General features: G+C 30.0%; 2 protein-coding genes across 2 annotated transcripts; one reads left to right on the forward strand and one right to left on the reverse strand.

Moving 5' to 3' along the window:
* Positions 1–1,968: 1,968 nt before the first annotated feature.
* On the forward strand, positions 1,969–2,538 carry LOC139779607 (putative nuclease HARBI1; the record flags this gene model as incomplete). The annotated part of the gene is made up of 1 exon (XM_071718005.1): positions 1,969–2,538. A coding segment is annotated over one exon (570 nt), but the record flags the coding sequence as incomplete, so codon positions are not given.
* A 1,909-nt stretch (positions 2,539–4,447) lies between these two features.
* LOC139779608 (putative nuclease HARBI1) lies at positions 4,448–5,300 on the reverse strand. Its single transcript, XM_071718006.1, has 2 exons — positions 5,268–5,300; positions 4,448–5,062 (listed from the first exon to the last, which is right to left on the reverse strand). The coding sequence occupies exons 1-2, from the start codon at positions 5,298–5,300 to the stop codon at positions 4,448–4,450; spliced, it is 648 nt and encodes a 215-aa protein (XP_071574107.1).
* Between the last annotated feature and the right edge of the window lie 7,688 nt (positions 5,301–12,988).

A 12,988-nucleotide genomic window follows, 5' to 3' on the forward strand; every position in this document is an offset into this window, starting at 1 on the left:
AAAAAAGGGCGCCAAGTACACGCGTGGTTGTTACCTCGGAAAAAAACCAAGTGGTAGTATCATTAATTTTATCTCACAAAATTGTCTCACAAAAATTGTCTCACAAAATTGTCTGACAAAAATTGTCTCACAAAATTATTAAATTACAAAATTGTTACTTTATTCAATCCAAGTGATATCTATCTTAACAAAATTATTAAAAACAGAAGTCGTTTTTGTTCGACCCAACTGGCCTAATAATTATTGTAATATATTTAAACTCACAACGTTTCGAAAAATTATCTCACAAAATTGTCTCACAAAAATTGTCTCACAAAATTATTAAATTACAAAATTGTTACTTTATTCAATCCAAGTGATATCTATCTCGAAAAAACCTAAATAACAAGTAGTATCTATTTAAAAAAAAATATGTGAAATCTTTTAATACTGCGCCAATTACAAAGAGAGAATATATATATATATATATATATATATATATATATATATATACCTTATGACAAAATTATTATTATATCACGAAATTGCGTTACCAAACTCAATCCAAGTGATATATATATTTCAAAAAAATATATAAAATCTTTAAATTACGCCAACTACAAAGAGAATGTATATATTGCTTTGAAAAATAATTGTAGTGCAACTACTCTTAAAAAATAAAACAAAATTGTGTTACCTAACTCAACCCAAGTGGTATGTATCTTTGTATTCCTGAGGATCTTTCTATCAACCCAAGTGGTAGTAGTTTTAATTCTCCTTGATAAAATTATAATATTACAAAGAATCATTTAATCATTTTAATCACAAAGAATTAAAGAGGTAACATTATAAAATAAAAATATTTAATTAAAATAAAATAAAAAAATTTTTCTTGTAAAAAACTTGGCGCTGCTTTTTTAAAGTCTATCCAGACAAATTTGCATCGCGCATAAACATAAGCGTAAGAAATTGATTGGTTCAGATATATGTGCAAAAGGAAATAGACCAATCTATCTCTTTATGCATATGCTTATGCACCTATGCAAGTTTGTCTGGTTTAATCTTAAAAAAGCAGCGCCAAGTTTTTTACAAGAAAAATTTTTTTATTTTATTTTAATTAAATATTTTTATTTTATAATGTTACCTCTTTAATTCTTTGTGATTAAAATGATTAAATGATTCTTTGTAATATTATAATTTTATCAAGGAGAATTAAAACTACTACCACTTGGGTTGATAGAAAGATCCTCAGGAATACAAAGATACATACCACTTGGGTTGAGTTAGGTAACACAATTTTGTTTTATTTTTTAAGAGTAGTTGCACTACAATTATTTTTCAAAGCAATATATACATTCTCTTTGTAGTTGGCGTAATTTAAAGATTTTATATATTTTTTTGAAATATATATATCACTTGGATTGAGTTTGGTAACGCAATTTCGTGATATAATAATAATTTTGTCATAAGGTATATATATATATATATATATATATATATATATTCTCTCTTTGTAATTGGCGCAGTATTAAAAGATTTCACATATTTTTTTTTAAATAGATACTACTTGTTATTTAGGTTTTTTCGAGATAGATATCACTTGGATTGAATAAAGTAACAATTTTGTAATTTAATAATTTTGTGAGACAATTTTTGTGAGACAATTTTGTGAGATAATTTTTCGAAACGTTGTGAGTTTAAATATATTACAATAATTATTAGGCCAGTTGGGTCGAACAAAAACGACTTCTGTTTTTAATAATTTTGTTAAGATAGATATCACTTGGATTGAATAAAGTAACAATTTTGTAATTTAATAATTTTGTGAGACAATTTTTGTCAGACAATTTTGTGAGACAATTTTTGTGAGACAATTTTGTGAGATAAAATTAATGATACTACCACTTGGTTTTTTTCCGAGGTAACAACCACGCGTGTACTTGGCGCCCTTTTTTTACCTTTTTTGAAAAAGGTAATTTTGTACTGTATATTCTACAAGGTGGAGAAACCAGTGAGTTGTACCGTAATAGAAAAGGATTTTTTTCAATAAACGTACAAGTGATTATTAATGCAAGATTGGAAATAATTGACATAGTAGCGCGTTGGCCCGGATCTACACATGATTCTACTATTTTTAATCACTCAAGAATTAAAACATTGTTTGAATTGGGTACATTTGGTGACGGTTTACTCCTTGGAGACTCCGGTTATCCAAATTTACCATACTTGATGACTCCGGTACTAAATCCCACAACACCAGCACAGCATCTTTATAATGAAGCACAAATTCGAACACGCTCAAAAATTGAAAGATGTTTTGGAATTTGGAAACGAAGATTTGCAGTTTTGTCAATTGGAACACGTTTTCATACAGTTAAAAGGGCGCTTCCTGTTATTGTGGCAACAGCTGTTCTGCATAATATTGTTCAACAGAATGTTATTCCAAATCCAATTAATCCTCAGATATACAATAATGCTGTTGCGCAAATGCGATATGTAAATAATGACATGAATATCAATAATGAAAAAGATTTAATTTTGGATTATTTTAATAGGTAATGTTGATATGAATCAATTATAACATATAGATAATCTTATATTTGATATTATGACTAATATATATTTCAATAATTACAGGTTACTGTAAAACATATAATTAAGAAGAACATATTTGGAAATAGCGGATAAATGTTATCTGCGGACAACTTTGAATCTGTAAAAAGGAGTAACGAAATGTAAAAATAATAATTAATGCCTAGAATGTTGCGTATATATTTTATCATAACATCTTTTCGTTTATTTTGACACGTTACAATAAAGGAAACATTTTATAACAAACATATATGTTCTCTTCTTCATACAAAATATCTTTCCATTCAAAATGCTTAACATTAAGGAGGAATGAGAAATGATTGACTACTACATTTTATTTTTCATTTAATGACAGAAAACAAATTATTTTGTATGTTTCTTATACTGTGAAATAAACATAAACAGTAATCCACATAAAACGTAAAAATTAAAATTATTTATTAATAGTGTTTATATATATTTTAGTATTATATATAGTTAACTCATAAAAAAAAACTTATAATTTAAAAGTTATATCACTCTGTTCTTTACATATATTTTTTACTATTTTTAATAAATCAATTTTTAACTTCTCTTTTTCTAATTTTGCTTTTAGTATTTCTATTTCATAATTTCTTTTTTCTTCTATATCTGCTTTCAAGATGCCTGCTAATTCAGTTTTTGCTTCATCTAATGTCTTGTCGTCTTCAAGCTTCCTTTTTGTAGGTTTTACATTTTTTGATGTCGTCGGTATATTTTCCTTCAACGGAGAACTTATTTTAGATTTCAATTTTTGTTTATCCCAAGTTTTCCAATCACTAATTTGTTTATTTTTCATTAGATACTAAAAATTTAAAGCAGATAGTAAACTCTCACAGATCTTCCATATTTTTTTATTTTTTGATAACTTGATGTAAATACCTGCGCCAGATCATTATCATCATCTTCTTCTGAAATTTCAATAACAGAAGAAGCATTTTCTTTCTCATTGTCGATGCAATCAGAATCAAATGGATTATTTAATCCATGTACTGCTGTCTCACCCATAATTTCTTGGGCTAGCTCAAACATCTCATCTTTTTTTACATTTACTGTACCTCCACCTACAAATTTAATGAACGTAAAAGAAATGTACTTTAATTAAATGTACCTTAATTATAATTTTAATGATAAATTTATACCTGTTTTGTAACTTTCTCGCTTAAGTGCTGCACAATATTTTCTGGTGTCTCTTTTTATGTTATCCCAACAACTGCGTAAATTTTTTTCGGTTCGTATAATTGCCCTGTTTTCATTATATTCTCTGGTAATGTTGGTCCATGCTTCGTCTTTTTTCGAAATTGATGTAATATCACTATGTTTATTTTCAATGATATGACGATATACGAATATCTTATCTAATAAATCAATTTTCTCCTAATTCGTAAAATTTTTTGCTCGTATTGTTTGCATGTTTTTGAGAAAGATATTTTAATTTATCACTTATCACAATATGCACATACAATAGATATATCACGCAGAGATGATGACAGATTTGCGCGAAAAAAAATCGCGAATCACGAAAAAATCGACAGATGATAACAGATTTGCGATTTTTTTCACGCAAATCTGTCATCATCTCTGCGTGATATATCTATTGTATGTGCATATTGTGATAAGTGATAAATTAAACATACAATAGATATATCACGCAGAGATGATGACAGATTTGCGTGAAAAAAATCGCAAATCTGTTATCATCTGTCGATTTTTTCGTGATTCGCGATTTTTTTTCGCTATTTCCAAATATGTTCTTCTTAATTATATGTTTTACAGTAACCTGTAATTATTGAAATATATATTAGTCATAATATCAAATATAAGATTATCTATATGTTATAATTGATTCATATCAACATTACCTATTAAAATAATCCAAAATTAAATCTTTTTCATTATTGATATTCATGTCATTATTTACATATCGCATTTGCGCAACAGCATTATTGTATATCTGAGGATTAATTGGATTTGGAATAACATTCTGTTGAACAATATTATGCAGAACAGCTGTTGCCACAATAACAGGAAGCGCCCTTTTAACTGTATGAAAACGTGTTCCAATTGACAAAACTGCAAATCTTTGTTTCCAAATTCCAAAACATCTTTCAATTTTTGAGCGTGTTCGAATTTGTGCTTCATTATAAAGATGCTGTGCTGGTGTTGTGGGATTTAGTACCGGAGTCATCAAGTATGGTAAATTTGGATAACCGGAGTCTCCAAGGAGTAAACCGTCACCAAATGTACCCAATTCAAACAATGTTTTAATTCTTGAGTGATTAAAAATAGTAGAATCATGTGTAGATCCGGGCCAACGCGCTACTATGTCAATTATTTCCAATCTTGCATTAATAATCACTTGTACGTTTATTGAAAAAAATCCTTTTCTATTACGGTACAACTCACTGGTTTCTCCACCTTGTAGAATATATAAAGAAACTTTGTAAAAACAAGATATATATGTTTGTATATCCTGCAATTACATTATTCTTACCATATGATTGAATTTTCACATGTGTACAATCCATACAACCAACAACACGTATAAATTTAGCTGTTTGATAAAATTCTTGCTGATTTCGACAAATTTCTTCTGGTGAAGTAGGAAGTTTTATAAATTGATTTCTTAACGCAGCAATGGCAGGAGATACTCGATGAACAATACTATGAGCGCTTACTTCGCTGATGCCACAGAAATCACCAACAGTCATCAAAAATGATCCAGTTGCATAAAACCGCAGAGCAACCATTAATTGGATCACAGGTGGAATGGCATTATTCCTATTATATAATAATAATATATAATATAATATATATAATGTGTATATAATATATATATATATATATATATATATATATATATATATATATATATATTATATATATTATATATATTATACTAGGTGCGCAACTAAGTTTCCGGGTTTCACACATAGATGGCACCAATAACACATGTACTCGACTTACATGTCTGAAGTTGTCTGAAGTTATAGCTTGGACATCTGTTAACAATAACCAGTCGTTATATAAACACATATTGCAACGCAAAAATATTTTTTCTAACAACGGAGATGTCGAGTTTTGTGCCAAATAAACAGCATTTGCGGGAAGCTTTGCTTTTCTGCTTTAACTTGAAAAAAATGCAGCTGAGGCACGTCGTTTGCTTGAGGAGGCCTACGGCGAACATGCACCATCGAAAACTACCTGTGAAGATTGGTTTAAACGCTTCAGAAGTGGCGATTTCGAAACTGAGGACAAGGAGCGCTCCGGAAGACCAAAAACAATTGAGGACGCCGATCTGCAAGCGTTATTGGATGAAGATGATACGCAAACACAAGATCAACTTGCGGAGGCATTAAACATGACTCACCAAGGTATTTCCAAACGTTTACATGCCATGGGAAAAATTCAAAAGGAAGGAAAATGGGTGCCGCATGAGTTGACTGAGAGACAGATGGAAAATCGAAGAGCCACTTCCGAAATTTTGCTTTTGCGGCATGAAAGAAAGAGTTTTCTTCATCAAATTGTTACTGGCGATGAGAAGTGGATATATTTAGAAAATCCCAAACGCAAAAAATCGTGGCTTTCACCTGGTAAAGAATCAACATCGACGGCACGGCCAAATCGTTTTGGAAAGAAGACAATGCTCTGCGTTTGGTGGGACCAGAAAGGAATCGTGTACTATGAGCTGCTGAAACCGGGCAAAACTGTCAATGGGCATCGCTATCGACAACAACTGATCAATTTAAACCATACATTGCTCGAAAAACGGCCAGAATGGGACACGAGACATGAACGAGTGATATTGCAGCACGACAACGCTCCGTGCCATCGCAGTTCCATCGTCCAGGACACCATCAAAACGCTGAAATGGGATCTGCTACCGCACCCGCCGTATTCGCCAGACCTGGCGCCTTCCGATTATCACTTGTTCCGGTCGATGGCGCATGGCTTGGCTGGGCTACACTTGACCAATTTCGAAGAAGTGCAAAATTGGTTGGATGAATGGTTTTGGTCCAAAGACGCGTCGTTTTATTGTCGCGGTATTCATGTATTGCCAGAGAGATGGCGAAAATGTATAGCTAGCGAGGGACGATACTTTGAATAAACCATTTTTTGTATTTCTCTTGAAATTTTCCATTTTTTATTGATCAAAAAAACCCGGAAACTTAGTTGCGCACCTAGTATATATTATATAATCTAATTTGTGTTGTTATAATATATAATATACTATTATATTCACAGAACTGAGAGAATATTAATTAAAATAAATTAAAATAAACTGACAGAATACATATATACATTCCCATAGTATGTATAAAATTTTTTAATATTTTATTTTTTTATAATAAACTTATTTTGTCTTGTTTATTATATTATATATAATTTTAAATTGTTGTATTAAATATTTATACATACCGATTAGTTTTATGTTGTAATTCAACATAAATTTTTTCTAATATCATGTTAAAATTTTGTTTTGATATTGCAAATCTTCTTTTAAAATAATCGTCATCAAAAATTTCTAAATAATTTATACGTGGCCTGATTATACGTGGTTTTCGTCGATTCCTTCTTATTGGAAGATCATAACCCTCGTATTCACCAAATAATAAAAAATTAATAATTCTATCCATGTTGCATAAACACGCGCGTTTTCGTAGATATTTTAAATAAAAATCAAAACAGCTTTATTCAAATTAAAGAGAAGTGGTATAATATTTGAAAATATTGGTTAAGAACGACATACACAACGATAAATATCTTGTTGTTGGCGACACTGCTGATTAAGTTAATCGTCGATTAAAGTTAATCGGCGTTGGTCGAAGTGACCCATAGTCCGAGATCCGGTATAAGAAATTTATTCCCTCATTTGTTATTTATGAATGATAAAAAATATATGCTAGATAACATATACATTGATACATCGCAAATAGGTTGCCGAGCTAAATCGCGTTGGGATAATGTTAAATAATTAAATTTTTAATTAAATTTATTCGATCAACTTCCTCGATTGGTTGTTTATAAAAATTGTGCATTAGTTGAGAGAATATACCCGAAGGGATTGGAAAAATAAAGGTTGCCTACACTTTCCCTTCTGCGCAGCTGTGGAGTTGCCAGGTATAAACAGGTGAGTAAGCGTTATTAATATACCCTCGTCAGTTATTTAATCAAATTATTATATCAAATGAAAGCTTATTTAATTCACAATCCAACCGTATTAGGTTGCTTTATCAAAAAGTTGATTGCATCATGGTTGCCTAGATTTTAGATGTAAAGTTTTCAGCGCGAGCGTTGAGATGACAGAGAAGCGTTGCGCGCGCAACTCTATGCGACAGAAAAAGATGAAGCGAGTTCTTTTTAAAGAAGATTTTTCCGATAGCGTAAGCGCGTTCCATTGATCAAATACTGGATTTAAGTCAGATTAAATATTAACAACGATATAAAATTTTTTTCACTCACATTTATTTATCAGCGATTATACATTATTATGAAATAATAAGTTTTTATGTTTAAAATGTACATCTTTCAAAAGGATATTTTTCCGATCGTGTAAGTGCGGATTAAATACTAGTAAAAGTCAGATAGAATACCACATAATGATATCAACATTTTTTTGTTTATACATAAATTTATTAATAGCAAAATATCTCAGTAAAAAATTTTTATGTAAAAAACTTATTCTGATTCTGACTCGTCAGAAATGCCTCCGTCAAAATCTAATTTTAATTCTTCATCGTTTTCTTTTTTCTTTGATTCTCTGAGTATATCCTCAACTTGTAAGGGTGTTGGGTCCCCTACGAACCATGTAGGCTTCAAATAGCCATCCAAAAAACCAACCACAATCTTCAGGATTTAGTTTGACGCAGCATGCATCTATTGCATGAAGCCACATTGAATTTACATAGATTGTGCGTAAAATTTTCTGTTTGAGGGAGATCCAGCATGGTGGAATCAGATTGGAGTCGATGCCTTTAATCTTCTTCATAAATTGCTCTTTTTTATTGTTTGCTGCATATGTTTTTTGGAACAGCTGATATCTAGCGTCATTAATGTTATCACAATGCTTGATCCCATACAGAAGGGCAGTAAACTCCTGAACACGTTGAATTTTTTCTTCTACGAGTACATCTACTGGGTCCGTCAATGATGCGAATATTTCCTGAAAATCCGTTCGTTTGAAAAATATTTTAAAAGGCTTGAATTTTCCTTTGTTTTAAAATGCAGCTGTATAATCACAGCCCGTAAATGCGTGGAAAGCTGGCAGACCCAAGCATAAAGTAGGACCCAACTTCATTGCAAGCTCAGTACAGTTAATACAATCAAGATCTTTCTTATTGCTTTTCTTTGATGATGAACTCGCCAACCAAATTTGAGTTTGTGGAATTTTCTGGATTGTGGCCATTAAAATTACCAAGACATCGGTATCATTCGCTTTGACCAATATTTTCGAATTAGGTGGTGCTTTTGACAGATGAAACATTATCCGCGTATCTGCCTCTTCATGTTGACATAAATAATCTTCTTCTTGACGTTTCACGACGTGACTTTCGATTGTATGGTAAGAAAAACAGTGTTCTCCAACCGTTATAAAAATTTTTTTGTTTTGGATTATTGACGCTAGATTATCATTTTCCCAGTAATTAGCCAAGAATTTAACTAGGGCTTCTTTGAAACGGTAATTTTTGAAATTTCCGAGATTTCGCGCTGAAAACTTTACATCTAAAATCTAGGCAACCATGGATGCAATCAACTTTTTGATAAGGCAACCTAATACGGTTGGATTGTGAATTAAATAAGCTTTCATTTGATATAATAATTTGATTAAATAACTGATGAGAGTATATTAATAACGCTTACTCACCTGTTTATACCTGGCAACTCCACAGCTGCGCAGAGGGGAAAGTATAGGCAACCTTTATTTTTCCAATTCCTTCGGGTATATTCTCTCAACTAATGCACAATTTTTATAAACAACCAATCGAGGAAGTTGATCGAATAAATTTAATTAAAAATTTAATTATTTAACATTATCCCAACGCGATTTAGCTCGGCAACCTATTTGCGATGTATCAATGTATATGTTATCTAGCATATATTTTTTATCATTCATAAATAACAAATGAGGGAATAAATTTCTTATACCGGATCTTAGACTAATACGAACAGATGACTTTTTATCCAATGCTTACGATTGGTTATACTTTAAACCTTTATACTTAAGAAACTATTTTATGAAAAAAATGGCATACACTTTTATTACTTAATTTTGTACGAACTTTCGTGCTGCAATCTTATTACCCTCGAATTTCGGAACACCCTGTATAATTACAATGTAGAAAAATTATTTTATATTTATATCACATTTGCTGTTATTGAATTTTGTTAACATTTATTTAGTATTTATTTTACATTTATTCTATATTTATTTTGTATCTTATTCTTTTATTATATTAATTATAAGTCACTTTCTTTCTAATTTATTATATGTACAATATTAATATATGTCTTTTTCATATATATAAAGATGTATGTATCCGTAATTCTGGTTTTTGTTGAATATAATTGTCATTTATTTATAATTTAAATGATATTAATAATTTCAGTGTCCTAAGCCGGTTCGAAGACCTATGAAAATCAAAATAAATCTATTATAAATTTGAATTTTCACGGATAATATATATATACAATATGTATATTGTCCGCGTACGGTTAAACTCAGAAACATTCGGGACGCTCTACAGCACACAGATGTGCCTTCGCTTTGGTGTGCGTTGGCAGCATGTGGAGGGGATGCGCTGCTAGCGCATGCCCAGGGGCCATATTCTGTTCGTTGTCAGTGCCGTTAACGGTGTCGGCGCAGCTTCTACGCGATACGAAAAACCTGCGCAACGACGCTTATCGAACCGACAGTTATCGGTAGGTAGGAACGGAATACAGGTCCAGCGCATCTCCTCCACATGCCGCCAACGCACACCACAAAGCAAAGGCATATCCGGTGTCGCACATATGTGTCTGGTATATAGTCAAGGTCGGTAAATGGACGCGGCGTCAGCGTCGCATGATCGCCATTTTTGCCTCAGTGAGTATGTATGGTTTTACTTAACTTAACCTAACTTTTAAACAGCCTAAACTTTTAAACATTAACATTAACATTTACCTAAAAATCAAACATTATATTTTTTGGCTGATCAGCTGAGCGATTGTCGTCACCATTTTCGGTCCAAATGGCTTGAAGTGAATGCGATGACCTTATATCTGTCCATTTACCAAACATAGTAAGTTCTTATTTCAAGACTGTCTTAAGTAATGTTTTAAGATGCTAATACGGCTCTGTGATTGGTTAATGACATCTTAAGTTGGTTAATGACATCTTCCCAGACAGCACAAAATATTTTTAAAATATTTATAAGAAATATTTATAAGAATATTTTAAAAATATATACGTTAAATATTTTGTAAATATATTAATGTCCAAAAAATGAAAGTATCTAAAAGATTATAATAAATATTTAAAAGTAAATTGTAAATAATTATCATCAATATTATCAAATATGTTTTTAATTTATGTTATAAATAATTATAGAAATAATAACTGTAAGTAATAGTAAATATTATTAAAAAGTATCAAATAAATATTTATGCTAAATATAAAAATAATGCTTCTAAAATTTATTTTAAAAATATTATAATTTTTATTCATAAAAGACAATATTCAAATACAAAACATTTTATTTTCTTTTAGTTTTTCTTGACTATACAGGGTGTTCTAAAAAAGGGGGGCCAAAATTTAGGGAGATATTCCTCACACCTAAAGGATGAAAAAATGTTATATGAACATGGGTGCGGAAACGCTTTATTCAGGAGTTGTGTTGAACATACTGTTGACTTACACAATTACTTACACAAGAAACAATTTAAGATTAACAACTAAAAACAAATGTAAATAAACCTACTGATTAAACGATTGTCGTCCACAATGATTAATCTTAAATTGTTTCTTGTGTAAGTAATTGTGTAAGTCAACAGTATGTTCAACACAACTCCTGAATAAAGCGTTTCCGCACCCATGTTCATATAACATTTTTTCATCCTTTAGGTGTGAGGAATATCTCCCTAAATTTTGGCCCCCTTTTTTTAGAACACCCTGTATATTACAATACATATTACAAGTTTTGTTTTTCTTGATTATATAACATATATGACATGATTTCATCATGTGCAAAAATCAATTTTTAAAACATTATTTTTAAGTTTATTCGAATTGATAGTTCGTACAGATTTTATGTTCTGACATATGCACTCTACTTATAAGTTGAAAGTGCAAGGAGTAAATATTTGACATTCGGAATATATTATTACACTTTTTCTCATTCTAATATTTAGTCCTAGATAAACTGATATTAATAGCTTTTTTTTAAGAATTAACTAATACACAGCAAATCCAAGTGTGTTATTTTAACTGAAGCTCTTCTTACATATTTTTACCGTTTTAAATGACATCATTTAACACGGTTGAATATATTAATACGATTAAACGTGTTATTTAATACGCAACAAAACATGTAAAACGAGCTTCAGTCAAATGTGTCGTTTTTAAACGTTTATGCGTGTAGAAATAACACACTTGCATTTATAGTGTAGTCAGTTCGGTTCCTGGTGTTCTTAACCAGTCGTCTACAGTATTTTTATATTTAGAGTTATATGGCATTAGTAGAGTTTATACCTCTCATTGAGAGACATATTGAAGTGCAGATTGTTATCTAATACCACTAAGCTATTCATGACTTCTACCGAATGTTGCATCACGGGAAGGATATTTTACTAGAATCTGATTGTTTGCCTAAGTTTCTTAATTGTATGCTACAAAAAGATGTATATTTACTGTAAAAAAAAAACATTTTTTAAAATGTTAATAAATCATAATAATAAGAGAAATAGGACCGTTACGATATACAATCAAATTAGAATCAAAGCCATACGATCCAAGCTTAGATCTTTGACAGCCTTATATTAATTTCCTGTGTGTGTGTATGTATATATATATATATATATATATACACACATATATTTTCTAACTAATAAATCATATATTTAATATTAATAAATTATTTATTCAATGTTTTAAAAAATGTATATTTAATGTTAACAAAACATTTATTTAATGTTGATAAAACATTTATTTAATATTAATAAAACATTTATCTAATGTTAATAAAACATTTTTTAATGTTAACTAATAACGTTTATTTAATATTAAAAACATTTTTGTAATGTTAAAAAAACGTTTTTTAATGTTAACTAACGTTTATTTAATATTAAAAACACATTTTTTAATGTTAAAAAAACGTTTTTTACAATATTAAAATAAAAAATTTTTTTAATAAGAAAAAAGGAT

The sequence above is a fragment of the Temnothorax nylanderi genome, unplaced genomic scaffold, assembly GCF_030848795.1.
Source record: "Temnothorax nylanderi isolate EJ_2023f unplaced genomic scaffold, tnyl_v1.0 TNYL_tig0235_pilon, whole genome shotgun sequence".
In the NCBI taxonomy this organism is placed as follows: Eukaryota; Metazoa; Arthropoda; class Insecta; order Hymenoptera; family Formicidae; genus Temnothorax; species Temnothorax nylanderi.